The sequence below is a fragment of the Schistocerca gregaria genome, chromosome 4 (genome assembly GCF_023897955.1).
Source record: "Schistocerca gregaria isolate iqSchGreg1 chromosome 4, iqSchGreg1.2, whole genome shotgun sequence".
NCBI lineage: Eukaryota > Metazoa > Arthropoda > Insecta > Orthoptera > Acrididae > Schistocerca > Schistocerca gregaria.
The window spans coordinates 316,736,355-316,756,757 of NC_064923.1; the positions used below are offsets into that span (position 1 = coordinate 316,736,355).

Consider the following 20,403-nt stretch of genomic DNA (forward strand, 5'->3'; position numbering starts at 1 on the left):
GTAGGGAGTGGCAACTGACCCTTAACATAGACAAATGTAATGTATTGCGAATACGTAGAAAGAAGGATCCTTTATTGTATGATTATATGATAGCGGAACAAACACTGGTAGCAGTTACTTCTGTTAAATATCTGGGAGTATGCGTGCAGAACGATTTGAAATGGATTGATCATATAGAATTAACTGTATTAAGGTGGGTACCAGGTTGAGATTCATTGGGAGAGTCCTTAGAAAATGTAGTCCATCAACAAAGGAAGTGGCTTACAAAACACTCGTTCGACCTATACTTGAGTACTGCTCATCAGTGTGGGATCCGAACCAGATTGGATTGATGGAGGAGATAGAGAAGATCCAAAAAAGAGCGGCGCATTTCGTCACAGGGTTATTTGGTAACCGTGATAGCGTTACGGAGATGTTTAGCAAACTCAAGTGGCAGACTCTGCAAGAGAGGTGCTCTGCATCGCGGTGTAGTTTGCTCGCCAGGTTTCGAGAGGGTGCGTTTCCGGATGAGTTATCGAATATACTGCTTCCCCCTACTTATACCTCCAGTGGAGATCACAAATGTAAAATTAGAGAGATTCGAGCGTGCACGGAAGCTTTCAGACAGTCATTCTTCCCACGAACCATACGTGACTGGAACAGAAAAGGGAGGTAATGACAATGGCACGGAAAGTGCCCTCCGCCACACACCGTTGGGTGGCTCGCGGAGTATGAATGTAGATGAAGATGTAATTTCTTGTGTGTTTGAGTGCTTACTAGGAGCAACTTACCATTTTAAAAACAGTGTAGCGTACAGTACTGCTGCTGCTATCAACCATCGTATCCACCATCATATCATACAGGCTTTTGTTCGTTTTGCATACAACAACTCAGTGGTGGTTAGACAAGCGGTGAGAGAGCACTCCGAGTTCCTGCTGCAAATAAGGTGAGTACACCATTTATTTATTATGTATCTTTACGAGTTTCAAACAGGAGCGAGTTCAGAAATGGATAGGCACTGTTATTGCTGTGCACAGATGCGAGCTGAGTTGGCGACCCTTTGCTCACAGCTCCAGGCAGTGTTGGCTTCCGTCACACAGCTTGAGGCTGGTGCCAAGGGGCATCACTGTGGAGGGTCGGACGCGGGGATGCAAGGGAAGTAGAGCACGACTCATGTGTCCCCCAATCAATCCACTGCTGTGGCCGTGCCAGGTACTGTCTGAACTAAGCTTGACCCCACACCCGTAGTCGAGTGGGAGATCATTCCAAAGTCTTGCAGACAGCAAAAGACTTTCTGTGGGGCTGATCGTAGGACCACCCAGTTTGTTTGATGAACAGGTTTTGGGCTTAATCTGTGGCTGATGAAGTCTCTGAGCCGGATGCAGTCGTCCAACCAGTTCCAGAGGAAGCTTCTCGGCTCGCTAGGTCTGGGCACTCACAGAGGACAGAGGGTGGGTTTGCTGGTAGTTGGGAGCTCCAACATTAGGCGCGTAATGGGCCCTTAGTAACATGGCTGCCAAGAGGGAGGGGGGGGGGGGGGGGGGGAGGAAGACAGTGTGCACTCCGTATGCATACTGGGGGGAGTCATTCCAGATGTGGAAAGGGTGCTTCCGGATGCCATTAAGAGTACGGGGTGCAGCCAACTGCAGGTGGTGGCCTATGTCAGTACAAATGACGTGTGTCCCTTTAGATCGGAGGAGATTCTCTCTGGTTTCCGGCGGCTAGCGGAAATGGTAAAGACTGCCAGTCTTGCTTCCAAGATTAAGGCGGGGCTCACCATCTGCAGCATCGTCAACAGAACCGACTGTGGTCCTTCGGTGCAGAGCCGGGTGGAGGGCTGAATCAGAGGCTCAGGCAGTTCTGTGACCTTATAGGCCGCAGATTCCTTGACTTGCACCATTGGGTTGTGGGTTTCCGGGTTCCGCTTAATAGGTCTGGAGTCCACTACACACGGGAAACAGCTACATGGGTAGTGGGGGCTGTGTGGAAGGGACAGGGTGGTTTTTTCGGTTAGAGGGTCTCAGGAAACCACAGAAAGGGCATCCATCTAAAAGGGGGCAGGTAAAACACAGTAAGGTAGTGGTAGAAACGATCAGTATCGTAGCTGTGTTGTAAAAGAACCAGACCTCCAAGCCCTAATAGAAAGCACTGAAGTTCAAATAGTTATAGGTACAGAAAGCTGGCTAAACCCGAAATTAGTTCGGCCGACATTCTTTCAAGCGATCTAACAGTGTTCAGAAAGGATAGATTAAATACAGTTGGCGGTGGAGTATTTATTGCTGTCTGAAGTAGTTTGCCTTGTAGTGAAATTGAAATAGGTAGTTCCTGTGAAATAGTATGGGTAGAGGTTATACTTTACAATCACAATCAGACTAAACTATTAATTGGCTCTATTTACGACTCCCCAACTCAGAAGATATAGTTAATGAACAGTTCAAAGAAAACTTGAGTCTCATTACAAATAGGTACCTCACTCATACAAATATAGTCTGTGGCGACTTCAATCCACCCTCGATATGCTGGAAAAAGTATGTGTTGAAAGCCTGCGGCAGGCATAAAACATCATCTGAAATTGTACTGAATGCATTCTCAGAAAATTATTTTGAACAATTAGTTCATGAGCCCACCTGAATTGTAAATGTTTGTGAAAGCATAGCTGACCTATTTGCAACAAATAAACCTTGACAAATGGGGAGTTATCATGATGAATACAGGGATTAGCGACCACAAGGCAGTCGTTGCTAGGCTGAATACCATAACACCCACAACTATCAAAAAGGAATACAAAGTACATCTATTTTAAAAAGGCCAATAAAAATGCTCTTAACACCTTTTTAAGAGAGAGTCTCCACTACTCCTGATCTGATCACGTAAGGGTAAAAAAAGATGTAGAATGATTTCAACGAGATAGTATCGACGGCAATTGAGAGATATACACCACATAAATTAATAAGTGATGGTACTGATCCCCCACAGCACACAAAACAGGTCATATCACTGTTGCAGAAGCAACGAAGAAAGCATGCCAAATTTAAAAGAACGCAAAATCCCGAAGACTGGCAAAGTTTTGCAGAAATTCAAAATATAGCGCATCCTACAATGCAAGATGCTTTTAATAATTTCTGCAATGAAACTCTGTCTTAGAATCTGGCAGAAAAGCCAAAGAGATTCTGGTCATATATAAAGCACACCAGTGGCAAGACTCAATCAATACCGTCACTGCGCAATAACAACGGTGAAGTCACTGATGACAGTGCCACCAAAGCAGAGTTATTAAACACGAGTTTCCGAAACACCTTCATGAAAGAAGACGAAGTAAATATTCCCAAATTCCAATCAAGAACAACTGCAAAGATGAGAAACACAGAAGTAGATATCCTCAGTGTAGCAAAGCAGGTTAAATCAATTACTAAAGGCAAGGCTTCCAGTCCAGATGGTATACCAGCTAGGTTCCCTTCAGAGTATGCAGATGCAATAGCTCCATATTTAGCAATTATATACAACCGCTCGCTCACAGAAAGTTCCATACCTAAAGACTGGAAAGTTGCTCAAGTCATACCAATACCAAAAAATGGAAATAGGAGTAATCTGCTGAATTACAGGCCCATATCACTAACAACGATTTGCAGTACAGTTTTGGAAGATACACTGTATTTGAACATTATGAAGTACCTCGAAGAAAACTATTAACTGACACACAGTCAGCACTGATTCAGAAAACATAATTCTAGCGGAATACAGCTAGCTCTATATACCCATGAAGTAGTGAGTGCTATCGACAGGGAATGTCAAATTGATTCCATATTTTTAGATTTCCAGAAGGCTTTTGACACCATTCCTCACAAGTGTCTTCTAACCAAACTGTGTGCCTATGGCATATCACCTCAGATGTGCGACTGAATTCATGATTTCCCATCAGAAAGGTCACAGTTCGTAGTAACAGACGGAAAGTCATCAAGTAAAACAGAAGTAATATCCAGCATTCCCCACAAAAGTGTTATAGCCCCTCAATTGTTCCTGATCTATAGGATGTCCCAGCTATCTTGTCCACCCAAAATATCTCTGAAACAATAACAGCTATTGGAAAACGACTTTCACCGGTATCAATGTAGGGCTGGGGCCCATGAATGTACATATTTGGAAACATTCTAAAACGAAAGCATGTGTGTTTTTTAACACAAACTTATGTTTTTTTTTTTTTGTTTTTTTTTTTTTTTAATGGACCATCTATATTTTTTCTTCAGCAATCCATAGCATGACAAAGCACATACACAATGGAGTTGATTGCATTGCAATATTCCCATTACATCCCAAGATATTAAGATGCGAAGTTGACACTTGAAACACTCGACATGCGCTGCTAGCGCACGTCCTGAGGCTCACCATTATGTGCTTATGAGAGCTGAAGGCAGCAGACCGTATTATTCATTTCAGACCTCTTGATAAGTATGGAGGTGTGATTACACATGTCAATCACATCACGATTACGGGCAGCATGGGGTTCACGCCTGAGCCTTAGGATGTGCGCTAGCGGCGCATGTCGGGTGTTTCAAGCGTCAACTTCGTGTCTCAATATCTTGGGATGTAATGGGAATATTGGGATGCAATCAACGCCATTGTGTATGTGCTTAGTCATGCTATAGATTGCTGAAGAAAAAATATAGATGGTCCATTTAAAAAAACGTAAGTTTGTGTTAAAAAAACGCATATGCTTTTGTTTTAGAATGTTTCCAAATATGTACATTCGTGGGCCCCAGCCCTACGTTGATACCAGTGAAAGTCGTTTTCCAATAGCTGTTATAGTTCCAGAGATATTTTGGGTGGACAAGATAGCTGGGACATCCTGTATATTAATGACATAGGAGACAATCTGAGTAGCCCTCTTAGATTATCTGCAGATGATGCTGTCATTTACCATCCTGTAAAGTCATCAGATGAAAAATGAATTGCAAAATGATTTAAATAAGATATCTGTGTGGTGCAAAAAGTGGTAATTGGCCCTGAATAAAGAAAAGTGTGAAGTTATTCACATGAGTACTATAAGAAATCTGCTAAGTTTTGATTATGCGACAAGTCACACAGATCTGAAGGCTGTAAATTCAACTAAATACTTAGGGATGATGTTTGGATTGTGGAGCGCTCAACTGTGCAGTTACTGGCACATGCGCAAATTCCCAACATTTGCTCAGTCCAATTTTGCCACTTGCACGAATGATGATGAAATGATGAGGACAACACAAACACGCAGTCATCTTGACATGGTGAAAATCCCCGACCCCACCAGGGATTGAAGCCAGGATCCCATGCTCGGGATGCAAGAATGCAACTGCGAGACCACAAGCTGCTGATTAAATACTTAGGAATTACAATTACAAAAACCTAAATTGGAACAATCACGTAGATAATGTTGTGGGTAGAGCAAACCAAAGACTGATTCATTGGCTGAACACTTAGAAGGTGCAACAGAACTACTATAAAGACTGCTTACACTACACTTGTCCGTCTTATTCTGGAGTATTGCTGTGCGGTGTGGGATCCGTAACGGGTGGGACTAACAAATAATATTGAAAAAGTTCAAAGAAGGGTGGCTCATTTTATATTATGGCGAAATAGGGGAGATAGTGCCACAGACATGATAGATAAATTGGAGCAGCAATCATTAAAACAAAGGCGTTTTTCGTTGAAATCGGATCTTCTCATGATATTTCAATCACCAGTTTTCTCCATTGATTGCGAAAACATTGTTGGGATCCACCTACATACAGAGAAATGATCATCATGATAAAATAAGAGAAATCAAGGCTTAAACAGACAAATTTTGTGCTCGTTTTTCCCCGCGCCATTCAAGAGTGCAACCGTAGAAAGACACCTTGAAGATGGTTCGCTGAACCCTCTGCCGGGAATTTTATTGTGAATAGCAATCATGTAGACGTAGATTAATTGGGCGATAACTGTCCATCTCTAAAGGGTGCTTACCTGGTTCCAGTACTGGGACAATAATGCTTTCTTGTCATTGCAATGGGAACTTGTCCTTGCCCGGATGCAGTTAAAGATGGCAAGGATATGATGCTGTCAATCCACCAGTAGGTGGTTGATCATTTGTTCGTGGATGCAGTCCGGCCCTGGGGCTGTATCAGGGAAGTGAACTAGGACACTGGCGAATTCTCGCTCAGTGGATGGAGCATTATATGGCTTCAGCTGCTGTGTGGTATAAGATACTGCTTTCGATCCACTCTCTGGTTTAGAATACAAAAGGCAAGTTGATATCCTCAAACACTGAGCATAATGCAGAGCTAAATGTTCAGCAACAGCATCTGGGTAAGTGTAGACAGCGCCATTCGAGGTAATACTAGGTACACCTGTAGCTGTCTGTTATCTGTAAAGACTTCTGATCTTTGCCAAACCCTGCAAAGGAGAGATATGTAATCCAATGGTTGAAAATAACTGTTCGCAGCATTCTTGCTTCCAATGTTTTATTAGATGGTGGACCCAGAACAGAGCCGCTTAAAGATAATGAGATGCTCAAACCATGGTTGCCACTTATGGGGTTGGAGACTCCACCTACAGCTCCTAATGGCCTGTGGAATTGATGATGACCACTGAGGTACTGTCTTCTATATGGGCGGGCACGAGGAACAGGGGATCACTACATCAGCCAGTGAAAGAATGCTGTAGTTATATTCTGGATTCTCTCATTGATATCTCCATGCTGTAGGGAGCCGAGAGCAGAGGCAAAAACACACCAGTCAGCATCTAGGTAGGCATCCAGGGGAGTGGCACTGAGGGAGGAACAGGAAGATCGGGAAGTGGTCACTACAACACTAGTCACCATGGACTCTCCAGTGGATGGATGGGAGAAGACAAGGAGTGTGAATGGCAAGGTCATTGGCTGACTACGTACTGTGTGCCACATTGAATTTTGTGGGGACACCATTATTCAAGAAGCAAAGGTCAAGTTGTGTCAGTAAGTTTTCAAGCTCTCGACCATGACCTGTGATCATAGGTCCACCCCACAAAAAGGATTATGGGCACTGAAATCACCAAAGATTAGGAAAGGTGTGGGGAGCTGAGAAACCATTGCAGACAGTATGTCCTGAGATCCTTCACCATCAGGAGGAAGGTAAACATTGCAGATGGTAATAACCTGAAATGCCTTTACCTGAATAACCACAGCCTCCAAAGGTATACCAAGAGGCACAAATTCGCTATATGGTGTGTCCAGAACATATGTGCAAACTCTGCCCTACACCTGTCACAGGTAGCATGAAAGGCCAGAGTCAGCATTGCTGGAAACTAAGTCTCCAGAAGGGAAATTTAGAAGGCAGGTGAAGAGCTTAAAACATGTTGTAGCTCAGTTGAGATGGTGGAAAAAAAACTACTGCAATTCCACTAGAGAATAATGTTGTTGATGTACTGTGAGGCCATGAAGGGACCACGGTTACGGGTTATCCCTAAAGTCATCTCCTGCCACTGGTTTAAGGGTAAAGGCATCAACACACACAGGTTCTGGGTTCTGTTGTGAAGTGTGACAAGGCCACAGGAGCTGCCAAGATCTCTGCCACCTTGGGCACAGGAAAGGAACAGGTGGGATCTGGTGGCGTGGGGGTCCCCAGAATCTTGTCTTTCCTCTCCTTAGCAGATTTCAGTCATTGTGAGGGCTTCTCTGAATCAGATTCAGGTAAAGATGCTGATGTGAAGCCCTTTGAACAGCAGCCTGTGGTTTCTTCAGTCACTTGCTGATGTCCAGCTGTAAACTGGCAGAAACCTTGGAAGAAACAGCATGAAGGACCCCTTCCTGACAAGAGAAGCTGGAGGAAAACGATTTGGCTTTGGCTGGGAGGTGGGGACCAGTGTTCCCAGTGGGCGGGAAGCCAACAATCCCACAGTAAGTGAGGGGGAAGCAACAATATGAGAGCCCCGACCATAGGGGGGGGGGGGGGGGGGGGGCTGAGGGCCCACTTTAGGAGGTGTAACAGGTGGGTGTTCTATTACCAAAGGAGACGAAGTTGTCATCGCTGCAACCATACATACTAATACTTGGCTTCTTGGAGAGTTAATATGCCGAGGGGCTTATATTCTTGTATTTTCTTCTCTCTCTGGAAAAACAGTGCAATATGGCAAGCAGGGAGAATAATGCTTCCCACAGTTAACATAGATTGGGGGGGGGGGGGGGGGCACAAGGAGCATTTGCATGCAGCAGTCAGTCATCCACTATCTCTACAATTGGCACTAATGTTGTCACGCAAATACATGCCCGAATTTCAAACACTTGAAGCACCACATGGGGGAGGGGATGACAGCAGGACATTGACATTTAGTTTCACATTCTATCAGTCTACCATCAGTTTGAACTTTTCAGGCAACAAATTGTCCTCAAAGGTCAAGATGACGGCACCAGAAATGACCCTATTGTCCTTTGATCCCCAACGGACACAACGAACAAACTGTACACCTCATCGCTCAAAGTTGGTGCTCAGCTCATCAACAGATTTTAAGAGCAAGTCTCCATGAAAAATGATGCCCTGAACCACATTTAGACTATTATGGGGAGTGCCAGTCACCAGCATGTCACCCAACTTGTTACAAGCGAGCAGCATCCATTACTGGTCAGGGGAAGCTGTTTTGATCAAAATTGATCCACTTTTCATTTTAGAGGTGGCTGACACTTCCACATACTTGTCTTCTAAGTTCTCCACAAGAATAAGGGCTTTGTGGTCAAGAAGGATTCAACATCAGTCCTTTTCAAAACCAAGTACTGCAGGGAGCATTGCTCCGCTTGCCACCTAACCTTATGTTCCTCCCACAGTGGTGAGATCTCTCTCTCTACATTAAAAGAGAACTTTCATTCCCTAGAGAATACTGGGGGCACATGGCCATCAGTGCGAGATAACTTCATCTAATTCATTTGTGGCTCATCTGCCATGGTGCCACCCATTCCATGTGGGGGCTCTCCTCATCGGTGCCACCCAGCCCCAACGACAGCTACCTGGCCAGTAATCCATTGCTTGGAGACTGGTCCCTGTGTGTACCAAGCAGGTACTTGACAACCCCCTCCCTACCCACTGGCAGTGTGTGGTAATAGTCAACAGCCAGTAGGCCAGGCAGAGTAAACATGGCGCAAAGCTGCAGCGGCGTATTACACGTACGATTTGTTTGGAGTGGAGCAACAGCAAGGCAGGAATTGCAGCGTTGCTTTAAGTTATTGCGATGTATGAGACAAGGCACTAGGCCAGAGCTGGGAGTGGCTATGTGGAAGTGGCTGACGTATGAGAATTTACCCCTGCCACAGTTTCTGTCTCTCTCTGACACTATGTCAGAAACAAGGAGAAAAGCAGTATAAATAGTCAGGCACGTTTAGCTTGAGAGGTGTGCCAGGTTAGTCGAGAGTCGGGTCGGACCTCTGCTGATCTACGCTTACAGGGGCCAGTCTAGCAGCCATGTTGCAAATATTCTGTGTAAACCTGCACTTTGTTTCTATGTGCTTTTTCTGGCTGCATTCCACCTCCGGGGACACAACACCAGGGTGGGATAGAATGGCAGCCGGGTACTTGGTCTGCCTGAAGGACGGCAGTGACAGCGGTCTGCAGCAGATCCAGGACAGGACACGTTCGCTTACCACTTGGCGTACTGGAGTCCAGGCGAGGCGTACGCTACAGGTGACGTGAGAATGCTGCAGCTACGCCAGAGACAGTGGCGGGTGTTGCCACCTGGCAAGCACCACTAGCGGCAAGTTGCGTCACCACATCCAGGAGGGTGCAGGTTCAAATCCAGTGCTGCTCTGGGAGCAGCTGCGGCCTGGGGGTCACGAGTGACCAGTACATCCACCTTTGTCCCATGGTTCGACAGAGCAGGCCAAACGGGCCGAGGGCAGTGAGGACCAGGGACTGTATCGGTCTCCAGAACCGGGGCAGCTACGCGGCGGCAGACGGTGACCGGGCAGAGCACGGCTGGCTTCCAGCTGAGCGACCTTGATGATGGCAGCAGTGGTTTCGGCATACCAGGAGTTGCTGATCCGGCTGGACTCGCAGAACAGCGCGCAGGCAGCGCCCCAACATTACGCTTCTGTAAACTAGCTGAATAAAGGAATATTGCTGTATCATTCTGCACTGTCCCTTGACACTATTGAACTTGCTCGGCCTTCCGACAAAATACGGCGCGGTGGGTCCCGGCTTCAGCTCGGCCATCTGGAGCCCCCCGTTCAACCATCTATGGTCCGCAACAGTGGAGTCAGGAGTGGTGCTGGTTACAACTCTGGTACCGGATTGCCACTCCCACATCTTATGTCGAGCAAGTAGGGTTGAGGTATGCCTGTGTAGAGGGGTAGTTGAGGTGCTTGGTTGCGTTCATGACGGGTGGTCATACACTTCTTGTTATGTCTTGTCATTCAGGAAGTGTTTGTCCATACCAGTTTAGGGAGGAAAGCAGGACTGTCACCTGCACACGAGCATGATGGGGATGGGTGAGTGACATTTGATGTATTGTTTATGTATCATTCTTTTGTGTTTTACGGGGTTAAGTGTCAATTAGGATGGACTTTTTAAAGGCGTCTTTTATAAGACCAGAGGAGCCTGTAGATTTATCTGAATTCACGGGAAATGGGGGACATGATGACATAGTGCCTAAGCGATGCACTTTTTGTAGCCTGTCAGATCAGGGATTACTGTATACAAAGCGGGCGCGAAAGAGTTGTTTTATTTGTAACACATTTGGCATTCAATTGTTCAGAATGTAGATGGGTGGTGATTCTTCACAAGAACTAAGTTTTCGGAATAGCAGAGTGGAATTAATACTAACAGTAGAGCTATAACCAAGAATGATGGAAACATGGCAAGCAGCGGACACTGCAGCATCGACTACAGCGGAAGCTGTAGCCGCTCTAACTGAGCAAATTCGGGTATTGTAGGAGGCAAGGGTAAGGGACAAAGAAAAATATGAAGTATTAGCAGGGAGATTTGAGGCACTGCAAGTAGGGGAAGCGACGTCGGGTGAAAGTACATTGCAGGTCGAGGAGTGTCAGAATGTTTGACCCAGCAAATGCAGCATTGATTAACCCCTTTTCTGGTAAAACAACAGAGGATGTGTCCGTATTCCTTAACGACATTATCATAATGGCGGCGGCCAATGGGTGGTCAGATGTCGTAATGTTGATAGTGGCAAAGTTATGATTGACAGGGAATGCCAAGTCGTACATACTGTACCATGAAACATTGAACAATGTGTGGACGTTTGCAGAGCTTGAGGCTGAATTATGCCACAGGTACCAAAAACAGAATAAAGCCTTTTTTTTTGGGGGGGGGGGGGGGGGGGGGGGAGGATTAAGTGCGTTATTTATGACAAAAAATGAGGTGGAGATTTTCTCAGACAGGATTCAAAACCTGAATGCACAAACGTTCGAACTGTCACTGAATGGGGAGACAAATAGAGTGCTGTTACAGGAGGCCGAGAACAGGGCGTTAGATATGTTTTTGCAGGGAGTAATGCCGGAGATGTCACATCAGGTGAGAATGGAGAATCCTAATGATCTGCGGCGGCTCTAAGGGTCGCCACATACTTTGAGGAGGTAGATTATGCAACAAAGCAAAGGGTGGACCAAAAAGTTCTGGCAGCGGAAATTAAGGCCAGGTAGGGCATATTAGGAGGCAGTGTCAGTGTCAGTTGCGATGTTACTTATGTGGGTAAATGGGTCACCGGGCAGTGAACTGCAGGAGTAAAAGTAGGTGGGAACCCCGGCAACAGCAGCCACTAAATAAGAACAGGACTGCTTCAGCTGTTAGAGGGTGGTCTCCTTACCAAAGGAGACGCTGTACACGGTGGAGCCACTCTGGAGTAATGAGGAGTCGGATAACGCGCACTGTATTGTGCGGATGAGTTTAGCTCACACAAGTTACGTGAAGGGAGATTATAGGGTTCCTGTAAGTATAGGTAACTTCAGAAGAGTAGATTTTAGCTTGTTGAAAGGGTTGTTATTGGCCACCGTTTTGTTTTAAGATGGCCTCAATAGGGAGAATTTAGATGCAAGCCTTAAGCAAAACGTTGATGCAGTGCAATTGAGGGGAATATTGCAGCATTTGCAGGGAGATGACAGGGTCTCCTTGGAGGAACTGTTATTGACATTTAGCGATTTATTCGGAATGGAGAGTAGGTTACCGGCAACATCGATTACGAAGCATCACATACCAATGGAGGATAATGCACCATTGTTTCAGAAACCATATCTGGTAGCACGGCATATGCAACCACTACTAGAGGAGTTTATAGAACAACAACTACGGGATGGAATCATAGAGCATTGTGATAGTCCATATTCAAACAATGTAGTTCTTGTACCTAAGAAGTCAGTGGATGGTATAAGATAATATAGGTTTTGCTGCGATTATAGGTTTCCGAATGCAAAAACCAAAACCATTTCGGACGCATATCCGATTCCGAATATCAAGGACACGTTGAACAATCTGGGACAATGTAATTATTTCACGACAATAGATTTATGGAAAGGATACCACCAGTTGGAAGTAGTGCCAGAGGATAGGGCAAAGATAGCTTCTACTGTTCCTGGGGGATACTATCAGTATATACGTATGCCATTCGGGTTGAAGAATGCACCGGCAACTATTCAGTGATTATTAGATGGGATTTTAAGAGGATTGAAAACAAAGACGTATATGGTTTACCTAAATGACATAGTATTTTTGAAGGATATGCCAGAACATGTATTGCGTTTAAGAGAAGTCCTTAGAAGATTGTGGTCGGCACGGTTAACATTAAGTTTAGAAAAATGTAATTTTGTGCAGACGCAGATCAAATATTTAGGTCATATAATCAGTGAACAAGGGATTCAAACTGATCTTCGGTTAACAGAGGCAGTTCTAAATTTTCCAACACCACATACAACAAAGCAATTACAATCGTATATTGGGTTATGTTCATATTATCATAAATTTGTAAAGGATTTTGCTAAAATAGCCGAGCCGTTAACAACGCTTTTAAAGAAAGGGGTTAAATTTCAATGGACAGAGGAATACCAGCAAGCTTTTGATGAATTAAAAATGAGATTAGTTTCTGGTCCGATGTTGGTGTTTCCGAATTTTGAAGAAGACTTCACCTTATCATGTGACACTTCAAATGGCGCATTAGGATGTGTTCTGGGGCAAATGGTAATGCGACAGGAGCATCTGGTGGTGTATGCTTCCAGACAGTTAAATAGGGCAGTGCGGAATTATTCCACAACAGAAAAGGAGATATTGGCTGTAATATATGGATTAACGTATTTTCGTTGTTACCTTTATGGTAGGCAGTTTAAGGTCGTGGCAGATCACGCAGTGTTGAGATGGTTACTGGGACTCAAGGATCCTTCTAGTCGGTTAACAAGGTGAGCTCTAAAATTAGGTGAGTTTGACTTTGAAGCAATTCGTAAGCCAGGGAAGAAACACAAAAATGCAGATGCATTAAGCCGCAGGTTCGATGCATTAGAAGTAACGGGTAAAAGTGTTGTGGAATGCCAAGGGCACAAGAAGAGGATGAGGAGTGCCAGGGTTTTAGAACTCAACCACATTTCATTGTTGAGGGAAATTTGTTGTGTAGAGTTACCTAGTGTGGACTACGGGTAGTGGTACCAAAGAGTTTGAGGGAGGAAGTCTTAAAGCTGGCCATGATCATGTTCTTTCAGGGCATGGGGGTCGTCAAGTAACAGAAAGACGAGTAGCGGAACAATTTTGGTGGTGCACTTGGAGAATGGATGTGGAACAATATGTAGCAAATTGTCTACCGTGTGGGCAGTGAACGGATGTGACACACACAAGAATTCCTATGCAACGGTTACCAGAAGCTTTGAAACCTTTCGAATTTATCGGGCTAGATATCTGCAGGCCTTATAACAAAACATCGGTGGCAAATTGTTAGGTTTTAACTATAATTGATCACTTTTCGCGGTTTCTAGCCATGGTCACAATACCAGACCAACAGGCAAGTACAGTAGCATAAGCTTTAGTCAATAACTAGTTACTGAAGTTTAGGGTGCCTGATAATTACCGATCAGGGAACAAACTTCATGTCCGAATTAATGACACAGTTGTGTCAGTTATTGAGAATTAAAAAATTACGGACCAGTCCTTTTCATCCGCAGGCAAATGGGAGAACAGATTGAGTACATAAGGCAATTTAGAAAATGCTAAGTTACTATGTGAATGAAAACCATGATAACTGGGACGTTTATCTTCCGTACTTGGTATCAAATTATAACACCAAAATACATTCGGGCATCGGAATGTCACCATTCGAGGTGGCCTATGGAAGAAAGATGCCATCACTGTTTGATGTTATATATCCAAAATTGGGAGCTAAAGAGGACGCAGTCAGGAAATTTGAATGGACAATACGGGAAGTCTGGATGAGGGTGGTGGTTGTTGTTGTTGTTGTTGTTGTTGTCTTCAGTCCTGAGACTGGTTTGATGCAGCTCTCCATGCTACCATATCCTGTGCAAGCTTCACCTCCCAGTACTTACTGCAACCCACATCCTTCTGAATCTGATTAGTGTATTCATCTCTTGGTCTCCCTCTACGATTTTTACCCTCCACACTGCCCTCCAATGCTAAAATTGTGATCCCTTGATGCCTCAGAACATGTCCTACCAACCAATCCCTTCTTCTGGTCAAGTTGTGCCACAAACTTCTCTTCTCCCCAATCCTATTCAATACTTCCTCATTAGTTATGTGATCTACCCATAAAATCTTCAGCATTCTTCTGTAGCACCACATTTCAAAAGCTTCTATTCTCTTCTTGTCCAAACTATTTATTGTCCATGTTTCACTTCCATTCATGGCTACACTCCATACAAATACTTTCAGAAATGACTTCCTGACACTTAAATCAATACTCGATGTTAACAAATTTCTCTTCTTCAGAAATGCTTTCCTTGCCATTGCCAGTCTACATTTTATATCCTCTCTACTTTGACCATCATCAGTTATTTTGCTCCCTAAATAGCAAAACTCCTTTACTACTTTAAGTGTCTCACTTCCTAATCTAATTTCCTCAGCATCACCCGACTTAATTTGACTACATTCCATTATCCTCATTTTGCTTTTGTTGTTGTTCATCTTATATCCTCCTTTCAAGACACTATCCATTCCGTTCAACTCCTCTTCCAAGCCCTTTGCTGTCTCTGACAGAATTACAATGTCATCGGCGAACCTCAAAGTTTTTATTTCTTCTCCATGGATTTTAATACCTACTCCAAATTTTTCTTTTGTTTCCTTTACTGCTTGCTCACTATACAGATTGAATAACATCAGGGAGAGGTTACAACCCTGTCTCACTCCCTTCCCAACTACTGCTTCTCTTCCATGTCCCTCGACTCTTATAACTGCCATCTGGTTTCTGTACAAATTGTAAACAGCCTTTCGCTCCCTGTATTTTACCCCTGCCACCTTCAGAATTTGAAAGAGAGTATTCCAGTCAACATTGTCAAAAGCTTTCTCTAAGTCTACATATGCTAGAAACGCAGGTTTGCCTTTCCTTAATCTTTCTTCTAAGATAAGTCGTAGGGTCAGTATTGCCTCACGTGTTCCAATATTTCTACGGAAGAGGGTACAGAAGGCGAATATGAAAGCAATTGAAAGGCAGGAAGAACAGAATAATCAGTTGGGTCCTTTACCACAGTACAAGATAGATCAATGGGTACTGATCACGAATCCATATACACCTAAGGGAAAGACGAAAAAATTCTTGATGAAGTACTGTGGACCATACCAGGTCGTGCAGATGACTTCGCCTGTAAATGTTAAAGTGCAGCTGCCAACAAAAACATCTTTAACCATGTAAGTAGAGTAAAGCCTTTTAAAGTAATGGTGGGCGGATTACCTCAATTGCAAGCAAGTGACCAAACTGCAGAGGCTAGGAAAAGGTAACGGAAGAAGAAGGTTGCAGCAGAGAGAACAGGAGATGCATAATGTTCTGTATGCATTATGGTCATGGAGAGAGTAAATTATTATATGTGTAATATTGTATGGCATGTTTACATTTTGTATTTTTGTATCAAGGAAGAATTTGCTTTTTTGTGTTTTAGTGGGTCAGACAATAGTTGCTTTTTTTATTGATTGTTTGTCTTAGTTTTGTCACTGTATGGGGGAGACCTTTTTCTTTTTTTCCAGATAATTCGAAGGAGGGAGAGTGAAGTATCGGGAATTTTTGAGAACGTCGTATGATGATGTAGTAACTTGCAGTGGGAAGGGGTTCTAGAGATATTACCAATGCAGAATCTGACATATTTAAACTCTACATTAAATCCAGAGTTTTTTTTTAAATATTGCATTCCTATATTGATGCACAGGAAGGATCTATCACGGTTAATAAAGTATTGGAACACATTCGAATGTTACAACAGCATCACACCGACAGAATAACAACAGTGAGCATTTCAGCCACAGAGTGTGCCATTTTCCTATTTTTCTTGAGTATAGCTTTGTTGAGAGTGTGGAAACAAGCATCAGTAGAGGTGGTGCCAACACATCAGTTGGCTACGCCATGGATAACCAGTGTAAACAGTGTATAGGGGTAGCGTTAATGTTTTTATGTTCTAATTAGTTTCAGCCTGTGGCATGTAAGAACAAGGTATGTTCACATAGCCACAGGCCACGGCTGTTACATTTCAATTTTGGATGAATATTGTTGAAAGGAGGATGGTGTGCTGCGCTAGTAACAGTCTTAGTCGTAGGAAAGGGGAATTTTGTTAAAATTCAGTAAAGGCGCGGTTGGGCGATGAAGTCTGGGGCTGCTGACAGTGCGTGGTAATAGTCGGCAGCCAGTAGGCCAGGCAGAGTAAACATGGCGCTCAGCTGCAGCAGCGTATTGCACGTATGCAGTGGAGGAACTGCAGTTTTGCTTTAAGTTATTGCGATGTATGAGGCGAGGCAACAGGCCAGAGCCGGGAGTTGCGATGTGCAAGTGGCTGACGTATGGGAATTTACCCCTGCCATAGTTTCTGTCTCTCTCTGACACTATGTCAGAAATGAGGGGAAAAGCAGTACAAATAGTCAGGCACTTTTAGCTTAAGAGGTGTGCCAGGTCAGTTGAGAGTCGTGTTGGACCTGTGCTGGTCTACACTTATAGGGGCCAGCCTGGCAGCGATGTTGTAAATTTTCTGTGTAAAGCTGTACTTTGTTTCTATGTATTTGTTCGGGCGGTACTCCCCCTCCCGGGACACAACACCGGGGTGGGACGGAACGGCAGCCAAGTACTTGGAGAATGCACAGTCTGTCTGAAAGAGAGAACTGACAACGATCTGCAGCAGGTCCAGGACAGGCCACATTCGCTTACCACCTGGCGTACTGGGGTCTGAGCAAGGCATACGCTGCAGGAGGTGTGGCAGCGCTGCAGCAGCACCAGAGACAGCGACGGGTGTTGCCATCCGGCAAGCACCACTAGCGGCAAGTTGTGGCACCGCATCCAGGAGTGAGTGGGTTCAAGTTCGGTCTTGTCCAGGGAGCAGGCCAAACGGGCCGAGGGCAGCGAAGACCAGGGACTGTAGCAGTCTACAGAATTGGGGCAGCTACGCAGCGCAAGACGCAACGCCTTGGCGGGCAGTGACCGGGAAGAGCGCGGCCAGATTCCAGCTGAGCAGCCTTGATGACGGTAGCAGCGGTGTCGGCATACCAGGAATTGTTGACCGGACTGGACTCGCGGAAGAGTGCGCGGGCAGCGCTCCGACACTATGCTTCTGTAAACTAGCCGAATAAAGCAATACTTACAAATACCACTGTATCACTCTTCACTGCTCCTTGACGCTATTGCACTTGCTCGGCCTCTTGACGAAATACAGCGCGATGGGCCCCAGCTTCAACTCTGTCATCTGGAGTCCCGGTTCGACCAACGAAAGGCCGCAACAGCAGTATCTCACAGTTCTCTTGACCTATATAGCTAATATGAAGCCCGCCAACCCAAATGTACAAATGTTGATACATCAAACTCCTTGATACCTTCCAATCACAATCAAACAATTACCAAAAGCTAACAAGACAACCCAAAAAATCCATTAAAAATTGCCTGAACACCAACTTCAACACACAAAAAACACCTAACAATGCACAAAACACGTATACCATACCATGCATACTTTACCCCAATTAAAATAATTTTTATGACTGATAGATTGCAGGGATGGGGGACAGTGTTGCAGGCGTCCAGCCAGCCTTGTTTCACAAAGCTCTGGATGTAACCTACAGTGAGCATGTGATGTACCAGAAGAAACTACAAATGGCTGGGGGCTGACCCCTACCAACCGACTTGCTGCAAAGTCAATCAGAAAGTAACTCTATTCAGAGTATGCAAAAGTAACATGTCAACACAATCTCACAAACGGCCAGCCTAGACTTTACAAAGCAGGGTCCTCTCTGAGGAGGATACCATATGTTGTCCCACCAACAATGCAGCACACAATGGTCACTGGTCTAAGATGCAGCAACTCAGCCAATTTCATATCCTCTCCACACATGCAACACTTCACATACTCTGGAAATAAACCAAATAACTGTAGGTATTTAACTGTGGTCAACATGCTGTCCCACGCTGCTCCACACAGGGACCTACACGTGACCTTCTCCCATCACATCCATACCTAATGAAACAAAATTATATCTCCAACCACAAACAACACACAACACTAACAATAACAAATCCAAAAACAGATATATTGCCATTAATTGCCAACATCAAAATAAGTAACAAGTTGGCACAAACTCTTCTAAAATAATTCTCACAAACGGCACTCAAGAAATCCAATGCATCACAATCAGCACTCCTAAACAGTTTTTAAACATAATCCACACTAGACAGGGTTGCTGCATTCTCCAACATGGCCTCTGTAGACCGGATCCATTACAGATATGCTGCACCAACATGTCACAGAACACAACATAGTTGCATCATGCATCAAAGCAGATGGGTAGTACTGCAAACTCCGGTCAAGCCCTATGCACATCACTAATGTGAATAAGAGACGATTCCTCCCATTTTACAGGACTTTATGGTGCCCTTTCCACTTACAAATGACGAGTGGCATATACCACCCTTAAAAGGCAGAATATTACACTAGTTTTCAAAATTTTTCTTGGTGACAGAGAGAGAAAGAGAGAAAGAGAGAAAGAGAGAGAGAGAGAAATTCAGTGTGATGCTTTTGTGCTGATAGAGAAATATTACATCAGATGAAGAAATAAGCTTATTTAAGACTTAATCTGAAGAAAAACCATAACAAACCATGTAAGGAGCAATGGTAACCATGCACTATATAGAGGAGGTGTTGAGTATTCAACAGCTTGAGTTCTACAGAAGTAACTAATACAAAACAAAAACAAAAGCATTGTTTTCAAATCTTGTTTGTGTGTATGTCGATCTCAGCTATATGGTAAAAAGTGGCTCCTTTATTTCTTGCATAACCTGTATTTCATGCAGGACTTTCCAGTTTCGCAGTATTGTCTCTACAAATCACAATTTACAAGTACAAAAATTTCAGCTAAACCTTGTATTTCAAGTTACACCAAAAATTCATTAATCTGAATTAGTTGTGAACTGCAAATCAAGACAGGGCTGCTGTCAAGTTCCAACAAATCTGCAATTGTTAGATACTGTTCTGGACTTTTAGACACTGCTGCGGTGTGTTTAAACTAAAATCTCTAGGGAAAAGGGACATGGATAATTGACATTATCTGTATATAATATGAAATTATTTTTGATCAAAGGAAAAAGCTATCAGTGATTGACGGGGATAGAGTAGTGTCAGCATAAGCGAAAATGACAACCACATAATTCAATAACAATATCAGATACATTAGCTGCAAATCACACTAAGAGACATGGGCTAAATTCAACTGTTTTAAACTGCACTCACCAGATTTGCTGGCTGAAGGTTCATAGGAAAGCAGTGCATCCAGAGATTTATTTAAGTCAAAACTATTCTTTAGAATTGTTTCAATAATTATATTCTCTGGAATAGTGTCACCAATCACATTTCTAATTTCATCTAGGCACGATTGGAGCCTGACTTCCTCCAGCTCACTCAAATGAGGTTTCTGAAAGGTGTCAGATGATCTTCTGACACTGCCAATGCTTTCTTCTGTCTCATTTTCCTCAGCGATATTGTCAGATTCATCGAAGAAAGCAGAAATCTGTGTGGATTGTCTGTTTCTGTCGTACATGAACTGGGCAGCTATAAAGAAAATTTTCAATTACAAATAATAAAAACAACACGTCATTCCAACTTTGCATTCATACTTCCTTTTCGCGCGAAACTGACCATCACTAGGAGAAATGCAGTATTCGTCTTCAACAGACTGTCCATACTCATCATCATATCCATCATACTCTGGAACAATATCAGATATTTCGTCATGTACTTGACCTGGGCAACAAATCAGTTATCGAAAACGAGTAACA

General features: G+C 43.9%; 1 protein-coding gene across 2 annotated transcripts in view; it reads right to left on the minus strand.

The window, feature by feature from the left end:
• LOC126266961 (protein HBS1) overlaps positions 1 to 20,403 on the minus strand; it is a 200,830-nt gene that overhangs the window by 180,132 nt on the left and 295 nt on the right. For both annotated transcript variants that reach the window (XM_049971683.1, XM_049971684.1), the window contains exons 2-3: positions 20,264 to 20,332; positions 19,859 to 20,176 (exon numbers count right to left, since the gene is read on the minus strand). In XM_049971683.1, coding sequence (XP_049827640.1) covers positions 19,859 to 20,176; positions 20,264 to 20,332 — 387 coding nt within the window. The remainder of the gene's footprint in view (positions 1 to 19,858; positions 20,177 to 20,263; positions 20,333 to 20,403) is intronic.